General features: G+C 40.3%; 2 protein-coding genes across 2 annotated transcripts in view; one reads left to right on the top strand and one right to left on the bottom strand.

Moving 5' to 3' along the window:
- Positions 1-1,536: 1,536 nt before the first annotated feature.
- On the top strand, positions 1,537-11,964 carry LOC106931841 (sodium- and chloride-dependent GABA transporter 1-like). The gene is made up of 13 exons (XM_015010200.2): positions 1,537-2,346; positions 2,910-3,041; positions 3,560-3,660; positions 3,899-4,008; positions 4,098-4,230; positions 5,401-5,639; positions 5,752-5,876; positions 5,980-6,092; positions 6,611-6,742; positions 6,981-7,083; positions 7,276-7,376; positions 9,179-9,346; positions 9,514-11,964. The coding sequence occupies exons 1-13, from the start codon at positions 2,106-2,108 to the stop codon at positions 9,607-9,609; spliced, it is 1,794 nt and encodes a 597-aa protein (XP_014865686.2). The 5' UTR covers positions 1,537-2,105; the 3' UTR covers positions 9,610-11,964.
- Positions 11,965-15,341: 3,377 nt separating this feature from the next.
- LOC106931840 (IQ motif and SEC7 domain-containing protein 3-like) overlaps positions 15,342-24,877 on the bottom strand; it is an 85,707-nt gene continuing 76,171 nt past the window's right edge. The window contains 6 exon segments of the mRNA XM_088003533.1: positions 15,342-16,654; positions 18,521-18,564; positions 19,618-19,710; positions 20,514-20,672; positions 21,283-21,382; positions 22,737-22,862. Coding sequence (XP_087859659.1) covers positions 16,100-16,654; positions 18,521-18,564; positions 19,618-19,710; positions 20,514-20,672; positions 21,283-21,382; positions 22,737-22,862 — 1,077 coding nt within the window. The 3' untranslated portion in view covers positions 15,342-16,099.

Raw genomic sequence — 24,877 nt, 5'->3', positions numbered from 1 at the left:
CCAGATATGTTGGTAAATCGTCGAGGCCTTTCGGACTGACGTGAATCTTTTCGTGTTTGTCTTTGGATTTTCAAACTGATGGTTTGTGATACCGGAGCAGCTGATGTGGAAACTGAAGTGGATGACTTGACGACGGAGCTGGGGAGCCAACAGGTAGGACAGACCTCTATACGCTGCCTCCTGCATGCTCAGCATCTCAGAGTTTTCAACCGAGGTAAGATAACAACATCGTGTGCATAGGTTGTTCTTGAATAAGAAATAAAATTGCCAGTGAAGGAAGGCCTCATGAAATTCTAATTTTTCTTTGAATGTGAATTTCTGTTTGATTGTCTTCTAAACTATACAACCTGTGTGAAACATCGTGGCTATACTTTCACAAGCTTCATTCAATTTTCCATTTATTTTTCATTTAGGTGATGGTTTTGCGATGGCCATTCCAAAACATTTGAGGTTTTTTTTGTTTTGTTTTGTCCTAAGCTACTTTGAAACCAATCTGACAATATGCTTTGGGTCATTTCCAGTTTGGAAGATCCATTTGCACCCAAACTTTAACCTTCCGTCAGACGTCTTGAGATGTTGCTTTAATATTTCCAAATTTATGCTCCATCCTCTTAGTTCCGTCTATTTTTATGAAACGCTCTTCCACCCAAATCAAGATGATGCTGACACACCTGTACCATGACTAGAATTGTGTTCTTAGATTTTCATGTTGAATTCCCCAAACCTAAGGATGGGAATTGTGGCCAAACTCTTCAAACTGAAAGACGTTCCTCGAAAAATAATCCTCTTTGCATGTGGGTGCATTTTAACTTGTAATTTGGGCTTTTTATGTTGCTTTTGAAGAAATTGCTTTTTTCTAGTTAAGTTGCCTTTCAGTTCATGTCTGTGCAGGAATCTTTTCACTCTGGTAATTGTTACTCTTCTATCCCCTTCAGACAATGTCTTCTCAACAATTTATTTTCTCCTGAGGCTGGTAGTTTTATTTCACAGAATGTCCTACGTTTTACAGTTCATCAAGTGATCCATAATTAACCTCAACTGCATAAAGCAATCTGAACAATTTTTAGGTCAGTCAATATTTGCAAACATGAGCAGTCCTCACAAGGGTCAGGCTGCTGATGTGGGATTATGTAACATCAAACATAATTAGTGTGAATGCGTTGTTCTTCAGAAACAGAACCGCAGGCTCGTTCTTGCTCACATCGTTTTACTCAACAACTGAATTGTGCAGGTGACTTTATTAAGTTTATTAGTACACGTTTTCTTAAAACTTTAAACCCTAATTTTTACTATATTTCTCTTGTTTTGGACCAATTCCTGATATTAGTTGTAGCAAACCATTAAAAAACATGGGGATTGATAGAAAGACCAAGGATTGCTTTGATTAAATCATCTGTATTATCCTAAAACACTATTAATTGTTCCATTATTTATACTAATTTTGTCACTTGTGATATAGCCATCCATAGACTACCCTCAGAAAATAAAACAGTTACTATATATATATATATATATATATATATATATTTTTTTTTTTATTTTTTTTTTTTTTTATTTATATTTTAACATTTGGTGTAAAAGAAAGACTTTTCAAACAAGGGGAGTTTTAAATAATTAAACATACAGAGACTGATCAAAAATATTGACCAACAATTTAGGGTCATTTCTAGATCTTGTATCAGGATGGAAATGCAGAAATTACTTTTGAACTTTTATTTAAAGAGTTTGGTGTACTTTCTGTTGATTTATCACATAAAATCCCAATAAATTACTGAGTGGTTTGTTATTACCTTACAAAATGTGAAGAATACCCATTTTACAAAGCACTGTTTGTCAAAAAAAAAGGGGAAAAAAAAGTGATTTGAATGTTTAAATGCCATTCTTATTTTTACATTATTGTTGATTTCTTTTTTTAAAGTTGCACAGAAAGGTGTAAGCAACATCTTAATAAAAACTTTACTTGCAGCACATCTCAAGTCAACACACCCAAGTCCAGATCCAGGCGGCCTAGCGTAAGAAAACCAGTCCAACATCAACACTCGGCTCCTTCCCTGGCCGTGAGGACAACAAGCTCTCTGACCTATCTGGACCGGAGCGGTCCCACGATGGGGAAGACCGGGCAGACTACAGTGGACTTAAACTCCCCGTCAGAGGTCAAACAAGCCGTCCCCTCCGAGGACCTGGTCTCCACAGCGCCCCCTGCAGATCAAAAGAAGGAAAAGGAAGCTCCTCCTGACAGAGGAAGCTGGAAGGGGAAATTTGACTTCCTGCTGTCGTGTGTGGGATATGCCATCGGCTTAGGAAATGTGTGGCGATTTCCTTATTTGTGTGGCAAAAATGGTGGAGGTAAGAGCAAACTGGAACAGTGGCACCAGCAGAGCCACATTTGTACAAAAAGGCATTATAGTGATAATTATATTCTTTGATGCAGAGGCTCGAGGTGTAAATGTGTGAATTTATAATGCTGGGATATTTCATCCCAAACCAACCACAGCAAAACAAACACACTTGCACCTTTGGGCCAGAGCCACTCCTTTCTGCTGATATTTGATTCAAAAGATAATTTGATTGCAATCGCTCCACTGAATTACATTTCATTGAAATAAGGTGCTTAGGAAGGCATTTCCTTCTTCCCCTACCATTAAAACCTTCCCAGCGGCAAGACGAAGACGAGCCTGCTCAATTTGAATTATCCAGAAATTGAATTAAACCCATCCTCTGGTGTGAAAATAAAATAAGGAGAAATAAGAGAGATCTACGGGCTTGGTTTAACAAACTTCAGAAAAACAGTGTTAACCTCAAGGATTACCGCGGCAAGTTTTCGTTTCTTCTTGGCTTAAAATGAAGGGAAATTGAGGTTAATTTAACCAACACACCGCATACTCTCATCTGTTTTTCCTCTTCTTCAGGAGCCTTCCTGATCCCGTACTTCATGACCCTGGTGTTTGCTGGGATACCTCTGTTCTTCCTGGAAACGTCTCTGGGACAGTTCACCTCCGTGGGGGGGCTAGGGGTGTGGAAGCTCATTCCCATGATGAAAGGTAATTTTTGCATTTTAAATAGGTAGAAGAATAAGCTTTAAAAAAAAAAAAAAAAATCAAATAAGACACTGTGTCTAAAACACAAAGAGCAAATTGTATCAACTTAATATGTTATGATCCTTGGGTTTTTTACTTTAGGTTTCAGTTTTGATCATTCTTTGTCGACTATTTAGACCTTGTCACCTTGTCATTTTAGTCTATTCCTTTGTGTTGGTTCTCTTAATCATTTATTTTCTCCTTTGCAGTGTCAGAGTACTTCCATTCTTTTTCCCTTTATTTATAATTCCTGTGCCTCGGCTTTATCTTCCTACTTGCCTCGGCCTGCCGGTTTGCTCCCCTTCGCAGCTGCTGTCCATCCCCTGATTCTCCTCTGCCTGAACTCTTCCTGGGCTGTCTCTACTTTCCTCCGATTAGCCCAATGGCTCCCTTGTCGCTGTGCATTTATAGATTTGATATTTTTGGAACATGCACATCAATTCATCTTTCTCGATGCTGAAGTTCTCTTCGTGTTCTCCTAGGTGTTGGTTTGGCTGCCGTTGTCCTGTCGTTCTGGCTAAACATCTACTACATAATCATAATCGCCTGGGCACTTTACTATTTATTTAACTCCTTCAGCTCGGTAGGTTTGTTCACCACCAATCTCAGCAGACAGAAATTATTTCTAAGTTTTAGCTGCTAGGAATGTGTATGTTGATAAAGTCAAGGACGCATCACTTTTTAACATGCTTAATAAATCAGGAAGCTGTTTTAATAGTCACTTCTCTTTGGAAAAATGTCCTCTTTGTTTAACCCAACACGCGTCTTACCCAACATCTATGTTACGTCCCACCGGAGTCTGACTGGACTTCCTTGTTCAGGAGCTGCCTTGGCAGAGCTGCGATAACCCCTGGAACACCGAAAGCTGCTTCTCCAACTACAGCCTGACAGACACCACCAACCTGACCAGCGCCGTCACCGAGTTCTGGGAGTACGTCGGCAGATTTAGACCCGTCCAGCGCGACGCCCGATAGATGTAGACAGCTAAAAATGACTCTGCGTGCAACTGTGTGTCTGCAGACGCAACATGCACCAGATGACCGACGGGCTGGAGACGCCAGGGGAGCTGCGCTGGCCTTTAGTGGGCACCCTGGCGCTGGCCTGGGTTCTGGTCTACTTCTCCATCTGGAAAGGGGTGGAGTGGACGGGAAAGGTGAGACTGTCTCATGGACGTTTTGTGGGTTTTCCTTTAATCCTGAATATCCTGATTCTCCTCAAACAGTTCCCTGCCTTATTTCAATTTAAAGCTAGGTTCGTGAAACCACGAGAGCTTGCTTTGTTCACAAAAATGGCACCTTTAAGAACGTCGACCACATTTGTTCTCCAATGAAACAAAACGTACAAAAAGTATTATAGGGGAATTAAAAATGATTGATTTATTACATGTTAAATGATAAAGGTCTGATTATATAAACCCTCCAAAAATAATGTGTTTATTTTTATAAGTCACTTTGTCTTGAAAAGTTTTTGGTGTTTTGTGATATTTTGATGAATATATAAACATTTTTTACCACAGAAATCTTATCCCAGCCAGCATGCCTACATGGGCCCCATATGTGATAAATTAGGGCAAACAATATGGGTCCCAAAAGGTATTGTCTGTGGTTTCCATGGTGGCCCTACATGGGTTTGCCCAGATAGACAACATTGTGTCTTTGATGTAGGAACAAAAGTTTACCTTAAAAGGTATTTTCTTTAGAGATAGACACGATCAAGACAAGACTTTTCTGAATCATTTATCTATTCTGACTGTTTTTATATAACAGTATTGAACCTGAAAGATTACATAACTGTTGAATTTCCTTGAGTTGACAAGACTCATAACCCCCAACAAGTCCTTTGACTTTACACTGGAACTGAAATAATTGCTCGTGGGAGTCTTTAGCTCATATGGCTTAATGATTTGGATATAAAAAGCACAAAAAAGAAGAGAAAAAACATCCCAGCCTGCTGCCTGAAATTTAAAATTACTGCAAGTTGAAGCAAAGCATGCGAGGAGAAACACATTTACACATTCACTGCTAGGGATAATTGGATTTTAATGTGAGGAGCCAGAGAGAAGTGAGAAAAATGGATTCCCCCAAGGTCCTGGTGTTGATGGACATTACCAATTAGACATAATGATTATGCAACAGAACTGCAAGTCACGTTTCACAAGTCCCGCGGCCAAGAAAAACTGGAAATATTTTAGAAAATCTCTCCTTTCCGTGTTATTCCACTAATCACATATTCAAGAAACAGGACTTGCGGCTGAGTCTGCACACACGGAGACCTCAAAGTTAGAGTAACTTTTCCACGTCTACAAACTCCACTTCTCTCGCAGGTGGTTTACTTTTCCGCCACCTACCCCTACTTCATGCTGTTCATCCTGTTCTTCCGCGGCGTCACGCTTCCTGGAGCCATCGACGGCATCCTGTTCTACATCACTCCAGACTTCAACAAGCTAATTCGATCTGAGGTGTGGCTGGACGCGGCGACTCAGATCTTCTTCTCCTACGGTCTGGGCCTGGGCTCGCTCATCGCGCTCGGAAGCTACAACACTTACAACAACGACGTCTACAAGTAGGGACAGGAGATCTACGTTTTAAACATCTTGTTTTTCCCTCTCTATTTTTTTTCTTGTTTCATGGTTTCTTCTTTTTATTTTTCTTTTCTCCCCATCCTGTCTCCTCAGGGACTCTATCATAGTATGCTGCATTAACTCGTGTACAAGCATGTTTGCTGGGTTTGTTATCTTCTCTATTGTAGGATTCATGTCCTACATCACAAAGAAACCGGTGCAGGAACTGGCAGCGTCGGGTACGTTCGGCCTTCGCCACAATTGCTCAAGTTTTATTCATGCAAATTTATGACCGGATGTACGAAGGAAAAAAAAAAAAGTGTGATCTGAATTACATCACAGGTCCGGGTTTGGCATTTCTTGCCTATCCTCAGGCCGTCACCCAGCTTCCCATGTCGTCCCTCTGGGCCATCCTCTTCTTCTCCATGCTCATGATGCTCGGCTTGGACAGCCAGGTAGAAAAATAAAAGTTTTTCTTCTTCTTATGTGTTTGGGGATCCATTTACAGTTTTTGCATTTATTTGCGTGCGTGACCCAATGTGGCAAAAAACTGATGGGATTTTAAACAAAAGGAGAATCAAATCTAAACTATATGACACGGTAAGGATTTGATTTGAAGTCATTATAAATCGCAAAATTTATGATGATATAAAAGCGCCGCATCAGAGGAGAGTTTATAGTTTTCCAGGAGCCAAAGCAGAAACATAAAGCATCTTTGGCTTCATTTATAAAATGTTAAATAGTTCTTCGCAAAGCGACGAGTGAGTTGATAAAACAAAAGGTTTAAAAAGCATCAATATAAATTCATCAGCCGCTTTATAAATTACAACAAAAAAAGTTTCTCTACGAGGAGACGCAAAGTGAGAACTATCAAGGCTTCAGTTGATGAAAAACGTAAAATATGACGATTAAGTCTTGAAAGGCGAAGGCCAAGCGCCGTCTGAGTCATTTCTATTCACACTTTGTTGGCTAGTTCTGCACAGTTGAAGGATTCATCACAGCCCTCATGGATGAGTATCCCTTGGTGTTGAGGAAGAGGAAGAAGCTCTTCATCCTCATCGTTTGTTTCATCTCCTTCGTCATTGGCTTCTCCAACATCACTCAGGTGCTCGTCTGGGTGTTTGAGCTGTTTTACAAAGCAAGATTTTGCAACACAACATTCAAAAATATTGGCAACGATGCATAAAAAGTCTTAAACAAATTAATATCTCATTGTTGATGTAGTATCTGCACAATCTGGTTTAAACCTTTCTAGTCTGGTCTGGTTACTTTTTACATTACTGAGAAAGAAATAAGATTTGATCATGTGTTTTCCTTACGTATGTTTTGTTTTAATGTCTCAGGGCGGTCTGTATGTCTTCAAGATGTTTGATTACTACTCTGCCAGTGGGATGTGTCTCCTCTTCCTCGTCTTCTTTGAAACCATCTCCATATCCTGGTTTTATGGTAAGGATACATTCCGTTCGCTTTTTTTTTTTTTTGCTGTTGATGATGAAAGCGTTTTGAAATCTACTGGAAAAACCACAGCTGGCATTATTTGAGTGGATCAAAGTAGTCGTTTATCGTAGACATCATCTCTTTGGTCATCCTGTTCTCATTGCTCCCGTTTTCTTTTGCACGCTGCTTGTCATGTGACAGGAGCCGAACGATTTTACAAAAACATCGAGGACATGATTGGTTATCGGCCGTGTGTCTGGTGGAAGCTTTGCTGGCTCTTCTTCACGCCTCTGATCTGCCTGGTACGGGAACCATTATTGATCGTAACCTTTTTTTTTTTTTTTTTTTTTCCCTCAATAAACACGTCATTGCTTTTGTTAAACTTTTTTTCTTTGAAAAGATCGATTCCCTAATTATATTGCAAACTAATAGAGGAATTACATAATTACCGAAAATGTTGCCTTTCGCATTGGTAATTGGTATGTCATCTCAAAACAATCCGGACTTTACATCCACCTCCGTCGTTGCTCTTTTGATCAAACAGATCAACAATTAGAGTATTAATTGATTTGAGGAAATAACTAATTCTGTTGATCAAAAATGTGTGGTTAGAATTTTAATAGACTTAAAACAAGCATTTGGCAAAATCAGTCAAAACAATATCTTATAAACTATAAGATATAAAAGAGCTGCCTCATGGACCTTACCACAGGGTCCGCGTTTCATTGGCTAATGCCCATTTGACGTCACTGCGCAGCAGCTACCACGTGCTTGACCGTCTCACAAACAAAAGCTAAAGTAGTATACACATGCTAATGTAGATTGTGGACTAGCAAACCACAATCTACACAATCAAAGTTTTTGCGTCAGGACTCAAATAAGAATGGTTCTCCACTGTCAGTGGGGAATCTGTACAGGCGATGTCAGGGATCCTGATCCTATTTGTGGAACTAAAATTCACAGATTTCCCAAATCTGAAACGGAAAGCCTTGCTTGGACCAAAGCTTGTGCACGACCGCATTTGCAGCTCAACCGTCGTAAGATCAATAAAAACAAAGGAGTGTGTGCTGGTGTAAGTATTATTACTTTGCTTTCTTTGTGTTTAGTGAATGGGGATATTTTTGAGTGGCCCTGCGACAGACTGGCGACCTGGCCAGGGTGACCCCGCCTCTCGCCCGGAACGTTAGCTAGAGATAGGCACCAGCACCTCCCGATCCCTTTTGAATTTTGAAGCTTGAAATATCGTAAGGTCTTAAGGAGGCCTATAATGTATGAACAATGACCCCCAAGTCTGAAAAAAGTCAATAATAAACACATTCATTATGAAATCCTTTTAGCCAAGTACAACATAATGGCAGTACCAATACAACTTCCTACACTTTGAAGCCTGTCTGTTACACAGTATTACGTTAGCTCAATATGCAATGTGTACCATATCTGACATACATTAAAGATTTTATTTTACCTGAAAAGGCTTTTTACTAAACTGTAATCGTGTTAGCCACGCTGGCACCGAGTACCGTGTGTTAGGCCTAGGCACATTCAAACATTTGCCAACAACAGAAATCACTGATTTCAAAAGTAACCCTCAAAATCATGAATGCCAACTTACCCAGCTTTGCAAAAACAATAGGCATCAGTGATCTTGTCCACAGCTATATTTATGCTGAGGGTGTGAGGATCTGCTGTTTTCCTCATCGTCCGGTAGCATTTAGCTGTGACGCTGACAATGTTGGAGGCATCGCGTGGCTCAAACACCTTGATGTCGTCCAAAAAAGATGACATGAACTTGTTGGTTCCCCTGTTCATTGTCGTGGCTGATATTTTTTGAAAATCCGGCAGAAATGCTACGCTAATCGACTCAGAAATACTTTGTAGAGAGTCAGTTGAAACGAAAGACGCCATGTTTACACATATAAACTAAGCCCCGCGAGGCTTTGTTTGTGAGACATGCAGCCACGTGGGACTTCTGGGGGCGTTTCTGGGCAGAGCTTGGTTTGTTCAAAGAGGCAGCTCTTTGAACAAATGAGAAATTATCATTGGATATTTCCTGTGGGATCCCTAAGGGGTCAGTAACATCTACTAATAGTTTTGTCTTTTCTAGGGGGTCTTCACCTTCAGCGCCTTTGAAATGACCCCCCTGACGTTGGGGAAGTATGTGTATCCGCTGTGGGGTCAAGTGATTGGATGGTTTATGGCTTTGTCTTCAATGATCCTCATCCCAGGTTACGTGATCTACATGTTCTGCACTACCAAAGGCAGCATCAAACAGGTACACCTTCCTGCATAAATGTTCCTAATTTTTTTTTTTCTGCTTTCACGTGCAATTCGAGCTTTGCTATTTATCCATTCGCATTCATCTCATCCGATGTAACTTTAAGAACAAAACTCTTCGTGGTCTTACCAGAGGACGATCAAACTCTCTTTTGCATTCGGCAGCGTTGGCGGAAGATGACAACTTCCCAGGAGGACGAGAAGTCATCGGGGCTGGAAGAATTTACGCACACAGGAAGCATGGGTGAAGCTCCTGTGTAGCCAGGACTGCTCAGGTTAAACCGTTGTGACTGCCAGGACTTAATGTGATCTCTGCTGAAATGTGAATACAAAAAAAACAAAAAAAAAAAAAAAAAACAGGGCAACAGAAATCTCTAGAGGAAATGCACTTCACTCGCTCGACTCCAACCCACGTTGTGCTGGAAACCTTTTTCGACATGTAGTGGACGTTTGCATTTAGAAGTAAAGAGTCTGAAGACAAACTGAGGATTTATTTATGGATGAAACTGTGTAGATAACCCACATGCACCCTGTTATTGGCTACAATTATGTATTATACTGGAGTTTTATGGGATTAAGCAAAACACACAAAGTAGCACATCATTACGAAGTAGAATGAAAACTATTAAAGGTTTAACTTTTTTCATGAATGAAGAATAGGAAAGTGTGGTATACATTTGCATTAAGCTCCTTTTACTCTGATACCTCTAAGTAAAATTTTGTGAAACCAACTGCCTTAATAAGTCAGGTAACTGAATTATTCCTGTGAGTGACTTGATGTCAGCATTTGTGCAGGCCTCAGAGGTTTGCTAAACAACGCTAATGAACAAACGATACCATACAGACAAAGGAACACGCCAGCCGGGGATAAAGTGGTGAAGGAAGAGTTAGTCATAATTTTAGCAAAAGGTGGTTCAGTGACGTACTGATCCTGGGGGATTAGATACAAACGCACAGCACACATTTTTGATTTTCATTTGTAAGAAGTGTATTTAAAAAAAATAAAAAAAATAATCAAGGGATGTGGACAGTTCTACAAGGCACTGAATCAACTTTTGCTATAATGTGTTCATTATATAATCCTTAAAAGTTCCACAGATTTACCGGAGTATTTTTAATTCAGTTTAAATGTAATTAAAATTTTTTTTAAACATATGTTTAGGTTTGAATTTATGTATATTAAGGAGTGTTGTTTGCAATGTATTTCCGATATTAGAAAACTAAACAGACTTGTATTTAAAAGATGACGCTATGTGGTGTTAAAACATGCATCTCCAAAGTAGTTTTTAAAACTCAAGAAACATTTTCTCGCCCTTTCACATTCTCAGAAGTCCAATGATCAGATTTATCTCAAAGATCTTAAAACCTTTCACAGGCTGCATTACAACCACCTTCAGGTAGCAGAGACCTTCCTATTAAATGGTTAATAAAACAGAAACAGTAAGTCCAGGGCAAACCCATTTGAATGTGATCCTTGTTTTATGTGCCAGTTTTGGTGGTCCTGTCTGGTGCACAAAACAGGTGGCAGTTAAAGTACAAAAACAAAGGTTAAACGAAAAGCATCACAAGGAGGATCTGATCAGAACTTCAGAATGCAGCAGATAGACAGGAGGAGAATGAAATCGCTAGGAGGTGGGGTCACTGGGATTGGAGCCAGGTGAGGCCAGTTGTCTAAGTGGAAAACAAACTGGATCAATTACAGAAAACATTAAACAACATGGAAATAACGTGAGACACTACATGAACCAAACACTAAACTTATCAACACAATAATAAGAAAACACAAACCAACCTTTCTAGTACATGTGGATAAAAGCTCAATTTAAGCAAAAAATAAAATAAATAAATAAAAAATTGGATAAACACCAAAAGAAACCACTGAACTTTGTGGGGGTTTTCCTTTTTAAATATATGAGCATCTTTTTGTCTGCTTGACACTTATTATCTCTAGACGTAGAAAATGTACAAATTTGGAGATGCATGCTTTGAAACGATGAGATTTTTGGATATAAGGATTGACTGTACTTCAGCTTTTCATGTAACTAAAAACTAATAAATAAATAAAAAACCACTACACATAAATACTTTCTTCAGCATTGTTTTACTGTTGGTAACGAGAGACACATTTTCTAAACAAAAAAACAAACAAACAAAAAAAGCCACACCCTGACGGTTGGAGTCCATTCAGAATATTTTGTTGAATGTTTGTCCCCAGGATTCATAAAGACTTCTATAAAGTGTAAACTTAGTCGAACAGAAGCCACAGTTTGTCAAAACGTCACTCTTTAGATGTCCGTTTTGAGCGGCCAGCTTTCAGAACAAAACCTGATGTCATTGTCTTTCATAGTGACTAGTACTGTTATTTAAAGATCAGTCTGACTGTTATCCACTCCTTAAACACATATGCTACCTGGGGATAATGTTATTCATACTCGTTACGCTGTTGCCTGCTTTACAGCAGTCGGTGTTATGTGAAAGCTGCCCGATGTGCTTTGCTTTTCCAACTTGGTCTTTATATACAGCCACTCGTGGCACACTGCTGTGATTCTGGACCTTAAAAAAGACCCGACTCTGGGAGACCATGAGTCATACATAGATGAATCAAAACCCAGACCCTTTGCATCACCGTCTTCACAGGATAGCTCAGTGTCTGAAATCAGCCATGTTGACCATTACAAAAAACTATTTAAATACAAGATTCAGTGTCTGCATAACTTGCCATTGTACTCATTGCTATTAAATCCAATAACTGAGCCAAAACCATGTTGGTGAATTCACTTAAATAATCTTTAATTTCAAGTTGATATACTGTAAATACAGGTAGACGAATGATTCAACTGAGGAAGATGGTTTCACCTGTGTGGCCTCAAACGTGTCCTCCATTTCTACACCTTTCTATATGGTATTGAGCAAACACAGTGATCGACAGGCCATCGAGATCCATTCGTCATTAGCTGATGAAGGTGTGCACTGGTACGACAAAGCCCTTTTGAAAGTTTCTTCCTTACATGTTCCATTTGCTACACTTTCAAAAATGCTACATTGAAATTTTCACTCGAATCCAACCGCTTCGTGTGTCTCGCGTTCATGTTTATTGCCCAGCCGTCAAATCTGTGCTCCGAAATTCCTGAAACACACAATGTTCAAACTGAGGAACAAGAACGGGTTGGCTAAAAACAAAAGGGGAGCATGGAACAGGCGACTGCTCTGTCACGAGGCACTGAAACTTACTGTTTTGTTTCGAGTCTCTTTGAGGGTGTTACCTATTAAAAACCAAAAACATCACTTTTCTTAAAACGTGTCACTCATGCCTGTTAAGTTCAAGCCTTTTTGGAATCAGGGTTCAATCAATACATTGTCAAACCAATGCCATGCAGTACAATCAAAAAAAACAAACAAAAAAACAAAACAAGAAAATCCATCCTATTACATCTAAAAGTTGTCTCAAACAAACAAATGAGTACAATCATCATAAACCAGTGTATAATCCAAAACATTAGAACTCAACGTAATCTGCTAAAATTCATTACATAACCGTTGAAAGTGCGTTCCAAACCAGTAAAAGTATTAAACTAATCATCGGAGCTGTTCATTCATTTTGAAAGTGCTAATTCCTCTCATTGCATTATGAAACAACAATAAAAGCAATCAGTGGGATGGAAACAACGGGGCGGATGGATTTGTTTAGAATGAACACTCATCAACTCTGCCTACTGGAACACAAGCCCACTCCCCCCCCCCCGCCCCTCCGCTGTCTTTTCACAAGGTGAAAGTCGGGAGGGGTGGGGAAAAGGACAGAAAGATGAGATAGAGACCTTCCCGCACTGGGTGTGTGATTATAAATCAACAAATCAGACAGATGGAGGTCAGATGGGAGCAGAGTTAACCGAACATCCATTCCACGGTACCTGGTGGGTGGGGGGGGCTTACATTTTAAGAGACGGACGCGCTTGGGCTCGGGCAGCTTGCTGACCTACTTCAGCAAGAAGGACGCGTGACAGGGCGACGGCAATTTGAAAGAGGCTGAAGGTAGCTTGCATGTCCTCCCCCAACTCCACTCGCATGTGGTATTTACAATCTAAGCCGAGGTGAAACAGAAAGAGATCAGATAGTGCATTCTTTTTTGTCCCATTCTTAATATAAGCAGTAAAGACAGCAGCACAAAGAGGAGGGTTAATGCCATCATTTGCAAAAGAAGCTACATGTAGTTCTTGCCTTTTTGATTTTACTACCACCCCGCCCCCCTCTATTTTTCCTTGGAAAATGTCAAGTCTGAAAGGTCATGGCGGGAGAGAAAACAAGTCACGAGAATCCGAGACGGAACCTTGGGGATGTGGGAACGTTCAGCGCAGAGAGTTTCGCACATGAGCAAGCGGTAATCCACCGAAGGGAACACGGACGATGGTAGCACAAAGACAAATAAATGTGAACACAGATTTTAACATTTGTATCTGAAGCATCTTTGCGCGATTTCATTTTGGGATTTCCTGACAAGGGAACATTTGACAAAACTGCAGCGGCTCACACAGTGTGTTGTACATACAGTATGTTACACGTGAAGAGTTTTACATAATACGCCTTTAAAGTATGAACCTATTCCAGCAGATTCCTTCACACTGACAAATGGCCTTCAAGAAGATGAACCACCTTGGATTAATTGAATTTGGTTCACCAGTAGCCCATTCTCATGGTTGTCTTTCAGTCCTATTAATCTTAAATGTTAAATGATTTATGACCATGGTTCTCAAACTGTGCCACAAGTACCACCAGTGCCTTTGGTGCTATTCAAGGAAATTTGCAAAGTAGGCTATTAGAAATCCAACAGTAACCAAGATAAGCAAGTTGAGTACAGTTTTTTTCCAGAAATGTCTCAAAATTGAAGTGCGGTGGAAAGATTTTTGTTAATTCAATTTAAATGTATTGAATTTAAATTGCTACCTGTTACTGGTAGCTACTTTACTAGTGTTCAAGTTTACTGTGTTCCAGCTCTATGTTCAAAAATTGTTAACCAATATTGTGAGAGACCAAGCTACTGATCACTTACAGCGTTAGTAAATATTAATAAAATGGCTGTCAATGATGCAATTCGCTCTTACAAAGAAATCCAACCAAATTAGTGCATTAGACAAGTGCAATAAAGTGGAACGACAAAGGAGATAAGATCTGAAGGCATGCTGAAAACAAACAGAAAAGCATAGAAAGCCAAGAAAAAGTTAAAATCTGTCAGCATTTAGAAAACAATGCTGCCTCTCATCAGCTAAGGTTAATATAAACTGATTATATCATAACTGATGGCCTATGAAAAGGTTTTGCCATTACCAAGGTGCTGCACAGGAATCATCACATAAGACCTTTTCAACTTTCTCATTGCCAAATGCTATTGGTTACATTCATATTTCTGAACTTCTGAATTCGAAAACAAGTACCATCGGGTTCATAATCCGGATCAGTGGCAGTTTTTCCATATGGAATATCATTCCACTTTGTCACAAATAACCAAATTTACACATTTGTGCTGATTTATTGACAATTGGATTATTGTTTTTCAAGATAATTCTATAATTTGTTTGATTGTCCCCAAATAGTACAGGATAATTAATGAAATTAAAATCATAAAAATGAATCAAAATGTCTACTACTACTACTACTTTGAGGTTCAGCTGGCCAGAAATGAACATCTTTTCCAGTTGAACTTTGACCTTCTTGTGACTTTCTTTCAACTCGAGTCTGAGAAATTAAAATAAATATGGGGCACAATTAAATTCTGCAACTTAACCTGACCTGTAGTGTGAATTAACAGTTTTCGAAATGACATAATAAAACTCAAAAACTCCCACGTCGTCGTTTTTATGTGTGAAAACGTGGAAAACTTTACTACGGCGGTACTTGTTATAAAACGTTTGAGAACCACTGGTCTATGTTCAATAACCACTGAGAGTTCTTAGGTGATACAGACACAATACAACAGAAGGGTGGATAAAAAAAAACACAGCTTTTCACATTTTGTTTTTTAATCTAGCGGAGTTGAGAGGAAGAGAAGAAGGCCCTCCATCACATAAATAAGTCAGCAAAAGCGCAAATGGCTAGAAGAAGAGGCCCGAAAGCACTACTATCTTAAAGTATTTTTTAAGCTTTTTTTTTGTTTGTTTTGTTTTTTGTATTTATCTCTTTAAGCCCTAGCATTCAGTCAAGTGCAAAGAAGTCATTGTTTAGTGGAGGCGTATGTATTTTTGGCACATGTTTTCCATTAAGCGTGTGTACATACGTACAGCACAGTAAGTAGGCGTGGGGTCTGGGACAAAAGAAAGGAAAACGCAAAAAGAAGCCGGAGGTCCTCGGAGTGTTGAGCATCCATTCCTGGAAATTATCACAAAAAAAAGTTTCAGGGATTCATTTGTGGTAAGAAGTGAAGAAAGAATCCATCCCCAAACTAAATTCAGTATCTATAGTTTCCATTTTCCCCTTGCGAGAGTTAAAACTGACATAAAAGTTATAGAAATTTGTTAAAACTACATAATATTTCAAAATACATGAGCAATTGAGTAAAACTTTATATATATTCACTTTATTTCTCCTAGCTGATTTAAAACCTTTATTATTTTAATATTTTCTTTAAATATATGCATATAAGTGGAGTTTTATTTTCTCATTATAGCTCTTTCATCTGTATGTATACAGTAGCTGTACATTATGTACATTCGTATCTTAAATAGGCTGAAGGAAGGTTTTGTGAAATTCCGTGTCGATTTATTTACAACATACTCCGAGAGCCGCTAGGGGTCCGGTGTAGACTGAGGCGGGGGTCCGGGGGTATGTACTGGTGCGGGTGGTTGTAAGGTGGAGGCGGGGGAGGCAGCGGGGGCTGGTGCCCGTCGTTGCCGTACGAGCCGTCTGGCGAGCGGACGGGGCTGGACATCGCAGACTGGCTCAGCTGGTGGTGGTGGTGGTGGTGGTAGTGGTGGTGGTGGGGGAGGGTGGGCGTCTGGCTGAGGAAGGCCTCCACGCGTCCGTGGCCGCTGCTGTCAAGCATGATGACTTTGACGATCTGCTGGCACTGGATGAGCGCCTCGGGTCGCAGGTCGGCCACGCTCACGGCGGGTTGGTGCTGCAGCTGAATGGGGAGGTGGTGGGCGGGGGTGCTCGCCGCGGAATGCAGCCGCGGGTGCTGAGGTGGAGGCGCCGGCCCCTGTGTTAACCCCTGCTGGAAAAGCAGCTCCCCACGGCTGTTAAGAAGGGCCGCGCTCTCGGGGCTCTGAGCCGCACTGCTGCTGAGCTGGTACGTCTGAAGCCTGTTGTGAATTGACACCTAGTTTAGAAAACAGCCAAGAGAACAGCATCAAATGTTATAAAACTGGTTCCTCCTCTACAATCCGTCAAGCGTTGTTGTTGTGTTTTTTTTTCCTTTTCTTTTTTTTTTTTTGTGGGGGTGGCAGCACATTCACACACTCACACACACAATCACACGGGGCATGCGTAGGAACTTAGGTGTTAGGGATTAGTGAAGGTGTAAAAGCATTGTGACTCTCCTCACTCCACCCCCACAGGTGTTGGGAACAGTAGTTCGGGATGCTGGGAAGACCATTGTTGTGACTGGGGGGTGGGGGGAAAGAGAGCAGTGAAGGAAAGAACGGTTCTACGGGAGGGGCCCCGTGGTTCCAAAGGAGGACACTGGGGGGCCTCCTGTGTCTCCCTTCCAAACCACTGTGTGGCACTATGGTGACGGTGGACAGAGGTGCAGGAGGAGTGGGGGGGCACTTCAGGGTCGAGGCAACCAGAACATAGACGGAAGTCATACGAAGAAGAAGAAGGAGAAGTGGAAGAAGAGGACAGGAGGTGAGCAGGCCCACAAGCACAGATGTCTGCAGGAAACATTAATTTATAGTGTTACATTTCTCTCTAAAATCTAACCAAGTCCACTGAAATGAACAGCTTGCCACGAGATGCTAGCCATGACTGCATAAGGGAGTTTTTTGTTTTTTTTTGGAACAAACTGTCCTAGTTTCTAAGATAAATGTGCCTCGACAGCCAGTCGCTCCCCACCAGCCCCTGACATTTACTGTTGGGTGTGTGGCAGATTAGTAAGAAGGTAGCTCAGACCAAAGAAGGCTGACCTGAGGTGAAATATAGGACAACAAAACGCACTGGAGTCAACTGAGTACATAAACGGATTTAAAAAATTCCTCTACAGCATACAGGCATTGCACTTTTAGATTTAAATTGATTATAGTTCCTAGGTTAATAAAAACACCTATAGGTTCGAGATGGAAACAAATATGTCTAGCTGAGCATGTCATGTTCCAGAACAATGAACTTTAGTTCATTTTTGGACTGTTATTTAAAAAAAAAACAAAAAACAAAAAAAACAAGGAAAACCTTGTATATTTTTCCTTGCTCTTATTATGTGCAACTTTGTGCTTGCCTAACATCAAATCTCACTGAGAGACATTAGAATAGAAGCTTACAGTAGCACTGTGGCCAAATGTGAAAAATGAAATTACACTTTTGTAAAGGAGCAGCGACTAAAAAGATTGACGGCCTGAAAAATCACCAAAGAGCTGAAAGAAAAAAAAAAAAAAACCCAGCAGAATGTCAAGATGGCCCTTGTATTGGGCTTTCTTACTCCCACCTTCCACTCCACAGCCACATAAAGCACTCAAAAAGGTCACCTGGACCCTTGAGGACAAGTACTTATGGTACAGTAGTTGGCTTGCATAAAATGTTTCGCCTGAGAAGTTCCTGGCAAAAAGGGTAGGTGGGGGTCTGACTCTAGGTGAAGTACTAGTTGAATTTATCCGTCTATATATTCTCATGTTTATTAGGGTTCCGTGGTGAATGCCCTACTCTTCAGAGGACGCAAATCTAATTAAAACTTTTGGGACAAAGAGAACGCATATTTGCTATGACTTTTGTAACCCTTCCACGTCGCCATCTCAGGTCAAGTTTTTTTTTAATCGAATAATGTTGAGTGACCTCACATGCCCGCTGCAATTTACCCAGTGACACTCACTCACTCACACACACTCACACACACTCCTCAGTCGCACCTGCTTGACGCCTCTAGTCCTGAACACGTGATTGGTCCTGATGCTTCCTCCTACCTCATCCTGCCCTAACGCTGAATCCACTGACTTACCTGCTGTTGGGAACTTTGACCCATCTCAACTGCACTTACCTCAACTGCATTGTGTCCGCTTCTTTCATCTATCTCTGTGTTTCCTAGAAGAGGAAGGGAGACAGGCGAGTAAACGGCACGCTGGCGGCAAGATCCGTGCAATGTTTCCAGTATCTTAATTTGAGACGTTAAATATGCAGACAGAGCTAAAGTGGACATTTTGTGAATGTTAAAGTGGAGGAATAAAATGGGTCGGTGTTAACGCGTCCAAATTGGGATGTAGTTACGAATCAAATCAAGAGGCCAGCTTGCCTCTACCTGCTCTGTGCTTTGCACAATTTGCAAGAACAAAAAAAAAAAAATTGTAGTAAGTTTCTTCGGCTCGTTTATTGTCTTTGCAGCAATATTATTTTAATTTTTACAAAATAGCTCTGTCTTGATCCTGACGTGTTTGAGATATATAGTCATTATTATGGCAAAAGTCCAACCATACCAGTTTTTTTCCCCTTGTATTTAGTTTCATTTATTCATGTATTTTGTTCTTCATGCTTTTAGACTCTCTTTTCCCCTCGGTTTGTAGTCTCTCGGTTCTTCTCCAGCGTTTACCATTGATCTTCCCTCAGCCTGCCGGTTTGCCTCCTTCCACAGCTGTTTTCCCATCACCTGATTCTCCTTTGGCTGCACTAATCCCTCAGCTGTTTTCCATTTGCCTCCGATTAGTCCTTCTGGACTGCTTTGTCATTTCCGCCTCGGTATTTAAGCTCTTCATTTCCTCCTGATTGTTCGCTGGATCGTTCCAAAGTTTCTAGTTTCGGTTTCAGTTTGAAACGTGTAGGAAATGTTGGCGCGATCAGATGTTTTCTTTATATCTTTGTATCGCAACAGAATTTTACGCAGCTTTTAGGAATCTGCAATCTAAAGATAACTCCATGATTCCATACGTACACAGCACAACAATTAAGGACTTTGTCAGCATCCAGAAATATAACAAAGTCAACAAAAATGACATGAAAATTCTTAAGTTCATAATAGGTATTTCTGCCAACAGTCACCTGTTTGAAAATTTACCTTGCATTTCTTCAGTTAATAAAGTTGATCACTTCTTGTAATTTTTTTTTAAAGCAGTTCGCTCTCTACTCCCAGTTCCATGCACACACCTGATAGTGAGCCCTGTTTGCTGCGCAGCTCTAGCTGTGTCCCATTGCTCTTAACTGAATGTGTCTTGGCTCCTTGCTGCTTTTCTAGCTCCCCTGCAAAGAAGAAAAACAATCAACCTCGTCATCATCATCGTGAGATAAATTAAAAAAAAAAAAAAAAATGATGTTGACTTGTGATGTCAAAGAAGGAAAACATTAACCCGCTTGCTCCTGTCTTTCAAAAGGCAACACATTTAAACGTTCATGCTCAACTAATAGGGAATAAAATCCACTGCAGCTGTTCTGCAAAGTTTTAATTGTTTTTTTGTTCCCCCCCCCCTAGTTTCTAGGGATAAACAACCCTTTTCTTAACATCTGCCTGTCTTCACCATCTTGTTCATCTTTATTCTCTCGGCTGCAGGCCATCCCTCACTGTGAAAGGTAAGGCGGTTGCTTCAAATCCCAGCAGGGATGCTTTCTTTGATGCTCTCTGCCAGGACTGATTCTTGATGCGAAGGCTTTTCATACGTGTCAAAGTAGAGACGAGGTAAACTGTGCTATTGTCTGGAGACTTTGAGAAGCATCTAACCCTATCCAGCTTCGATAACAGCCACAGAGTTTTGTACAAATTGAATGATTCTTTTGACTTAGGGAATTTCTCTGATTTGCTTGTTTTTCTTTTACAACAGTATATGAGAACAGTCTTGCTCAACAAAAAATGTCTGCTTTGGTAAAATTGCAAGAAAATGGTGCAGAGTATGAAGAAATGACTAAGTAATCAACCTTAAACCTGATCATTTTCCATTTAAGAAGCAACGACAAATAAATTCTCCCTACTCCGTCGGCGCAAGTCGAACAAAGAGTGTGATTACTGCCTTTTTAATAGTCAACAACCATCTCTGTGAAAACACACTCACACTCGATGCGTATCTGCTCCATCTCCGACACCTCTGCAATCGATTCCTTTAGGTCTTCCACAAACTTGAGCAGCTCCTCTGCACTTTGGGCACAGAAGTGGAGCACCTGCTTCTTGTCCGAGCCATACGGGGAGAGGATCGTGATTCCATGAGGGTAGTCTGTGGAGTTCAAAAGAGATCGGTTCGCTCTCAGTAGTGAGGGGGGGGGGGGGGGGTGGAAGAGAAGCTAAGGTGTTGCTGCACACATAACCAATCGGTTTCAAGTAAACAAAAACTCTTATTTGCTAAATTTCAAAATGTTCCATCGGTCTGTGTTGATTCTAGCTTAACGTATTTTTATTCAAATCATTAAATCAGAGATAAATTTATACTATATTTATTCTACTGCTATTAACAAGACTTTGATTTTTTTTTATTTTATTTTATTTTAAACAGCATTTCTAAACCTTCCAAAAACATTTAATAGCTTATCAAAACTGGCTGTATATTTGGAGGTGACTGCAAACATGCCCTTCAAGTCCAACAAATGGAAATGAAATATATAGCATTTGTTGCTCATTTGCAACATTTATATGCTTCATCCTCACATTTGTCTGATGGTCGTGTGTGTCTAGGGTAAAATGAGTCTCAAAGGTATTGCGTGTCATGGCCCCAAACCTTAAATGGAGCCATTTGCTGGACGTTGAAGCAAATGCATTTGCAGAACTGCGCTTTCTGCTCCACTCTCTCCCAGTTATTTTTAAGCAGCCAGGACATAATGGTCACTTACATTCATTTTCAAAAAGATGGAACTGCATGCCAAGTAGGCCCAAAGCTTTGCAGAAAGTATAGGCGGCAGAACTCTTCTTCTTTGGACAGAGCTTCAAAATCTGCAAGAAGAAGACAAAAAGGGGGGGGGGGAGAGCCGCTCAGAAACTATTTAATACTATTTGTCATTTGAAACTAATTTAAAGGGCAGACAGCCAGTATTAATGTTCACCCTAACCTTCGAAGTGTCTCTAGCTGAGCATCATTTGAATGACAAATACCTCCGTGGCAAACCTACATCATGATGTGTCAGAGATGCCGTGAAGCTTTTTCACTGACCTTCCAAATGGAGAAAAATGAGGCAAATCTGTTTCACAATGATACTGTTTGGTGGAATTTTCCAGGCAAGTGGTATCAAACAGATACGTCACGTTGGCACTTTAACACCTCATGACATGTTCGGTTGCTGGAACAGGGGACAAATTAAATACAAATTGCTGTCCTTTTTTACTTCTTTGGGAAGATTTTTCTCAAGGTAATTCCTACCCTGCTTTCTGTTGCTAGAAAAAGTTTCTCTGGGAAAAAAAAATACAACACTTGTAACTTTTAATTCCAGCTAAACAAAAAAATCCAGATTTGATTTTAGCAGCAAACATGTTTCAGCAGCTACTTTAAATAGTCTTTTTGACCTCGGTTCCTGCAGATCCCAGTTACTTTTATTCGTCAGTGGCACAAAGAGGGGGAAAATGGCTGCGGCGCCGCAGTGCTTCTTGCTGAACTGATCAGTACTCGATGTAATCATTAGTGCAGTTAAGATACTTTGGATAAATGATCCTCATGTGTCCCTTAATGAGAACATTAATAATACCCAACATTAAAAAAATATCACTCAATGCTTCACGAAACTTTAAAATCGCTTGGAAATTTATGATCGGCTTCTGCGACAGCTCTGCGGAGGGCCAACCTTTTCTTCAGAGGGTGCGCCACATTTGCCACCATCTATTATTAGAAGAAGCAGCTCAAGAGTTCTGAGTTACAAAACAACATAACAGTTGAGAAGCTTTCAGAGGAGGTGGTGCACTGCAGCTGTCGCAGCGAAAAGAGCAGCTTTAATGCTTTTAACTGGGGAGGGGAAGCACGAACAAGCATTTGAGGAAAGAAAGGAAAGCAACAAGACACTTGGAGTCACTAATGACTTTTATTTTATTGAGAATACCCTATATTACTTCCTTACCCCCTCACCCCAGATGCTGTCATTGCTCATTCATGCCTAAATTCTTCTTCCAAGTAGTATCCATAATCTTTGTAGTAGGAAGCAACTGAAGAACATAGACTTCTTGTTTGATGAAAGATTAAAATATTTTGTGCTGGTTCTAAAGAGTGACAGTGATGGAGGACTCCTCTAAAACAAACCTGAGATGGAGAATACACGAAACCTAAAAAGACTCTTTAAAAACTCCGGGACAGTAATCTTACCACTATTAGATCATTGAAGAGGAAGACTTCCCTCTGGTGCGCCGCCTGTTTCTGTGCCTTGTTGACGTCTGTTACCTCGAAAAGTCGACTGCAGCACACTAATCTTCTGTGAGGGACGGAGAGGACCTGCAGACGGGAAACGGGTGTCTCGTCAAATGACTCGAGAGGGTTTCGGGTGATTCAACAAAACAGATTGAGAGCCTATACCACCCTACACGATGTGCAATCTCAGAAACGGAGCATGTGGGAAAAGACTCTCCAAAAATCCCCAGAGATCTTGAGTAAAAAAATTAATTGCAGCAAAACCTAAAAATGAATGCTTTAACACAGAATGGCAAGGGAGGATACAGAGCATGGGGAATCAGACTCTAAATTTGGTATGTTTTGCTGGGCCGACTAGATAATAACCAGGAAGTTTGTCCAGCTGCAGATTCAGGTGCAGAAAGCATCTGTCAAACTGTCAAGAGGGGAACCCTGGCATAACTTTTACTGATGAGGAGGAGCAACAGCTAAAAGGGTGCAGGCTGACAATATCCTTAGGGCAAGACTGTGGTTTGGACATTTTAGGCTCATCTGGCCGCTGCACCTGCAGTGACCGCTTCCAGGGTTACTTCTGGCTGAATACAGAGATGCTTGACAAACTGTTGACCCGGCACGGAGAGCTCAAAACTCAAAATTATTAACCAAAACAGTACATTTCAACGCGTCCTTGTAATTAAATGTCTATATTTACAGTGCTAGACTCTTGCGCAAAACAAACAAGTCTGTACATTTTTTTTTTTTTTTTTTGTTAAATTGTTGCTATTCCTCTTATGAGCTTTACGTGTCTTTCCAAGTTGAACCAGATTACGGCTCATGCCTTTGGAGAGTGATCAAATCTTGTTTTCACCCTCTCCACACTCTTCTCATCGGATCCCTCAGATCTCATCTCTGCAGGCTACAAAAAAAAAAATATACACACCTCAGACTGAAATGCATCTTCTATCAATTTAAAAGGAAAATTCTAGGCAGGGTATCCTAAATAGGTATTATTGTTTAGCCAGTACAGTACCTACATCATTAAAATAATTAAAAAAAAAAAAAACTTTGGCAAATATCTGAAAGGAATTTTGTTGGATATTTTTATTCGATCTGCTTTCCTCTGATACACCTAAATAAATAAAGTTGAACAAATTTACTTTAGTAAGGACCAATAATAATAATAGGAAAAGTTAGTATTGATTTACCTATGTGTTTACAAAACACTAATTCAAGTTTTTGAATTGGTTTTGCATGACCGTCCTTGTTGTCCAAGTAAACCTAAATCCTTTAGATGTAAAGCCATTATTTGGATCCAAACACTGTTTGGATCCAAATAATCTTGACAAATGTTTTACCAGGCAGCTGTGAAAGATAATTAGCATGATAGATTGGTCATCGGAGGATGGTATAACCGTGCTAAAGAAGAGGAAAAAACTTTATCAAAGTCTCCCTCTTTTTATGGAAGACTGCTCCGGTTGGCGAGAGAACGTTCACTTCCTGTCAGGACAATCCATCACTGTTTGGGTATGACAGCACTCCTTCTATAATCTCACAGCTACTCATCTATCACTGAGAGACTGAAACGCCACCAGCCAAGAGGGCGTGTGCAATTATTTAACGTCAGTGTTTCAGTGTCACTTGGAAAGTTGGGAATTTCCTGACATTAAATCTCGAGCCTGATTAAAGCAAGAATTTATATCTTCAGTCGTCTTTTTTGTGATTACATAAAATGGATGAAAAAGAGAAAAATACTTAAGAAAAAAAAAGGGTGGATGAAGCTGATGGTGTGCCTTTAGTTCCACATGTTTTTAACTAATGTAACATTCCAGAGGCCTAGTAATGGACTTACTAAATTGATCAGAACCACAGGACCATGAAACCCCTATGAACATCTCAAACCCAGATAGATGACACCACTATTGTTTTCTGACAGCTGGCTTGTTTTGCACTATTGGTAAAAATATCTGACACTTTTACAGTGTAATTTTTAAACAAAGACATGGGGTTAACTGCTTTCTACCTAAAATTCAAACAAAATCCGAATTTGTTTTTTTTTAGATGCTCAGTGTAATCAGTAAAACCCAGAAACAATGATTTCCAGAGAAAACGGTAAAATCATT

Source organism: Poecilia mexicana, unplaced genomic scaffold (genome assembly GCF_051168715.1).
Source record: "Poecilia mexicana isolate PSO_F unplaced genomic scaffold, ASM5116871v1 scaffold_23, whole genome shotgun sequence".
NCBI classification, from domain to species: Eukaryota; Metazoa; Chordata; class Actinopteri; order Cyprinodontiformes; family Poeciliidae; genus Poecilia; species Poecilia mexicana.
This window is presented reverse-complemented; position numbering and strand designations above follow the sequence as displayed.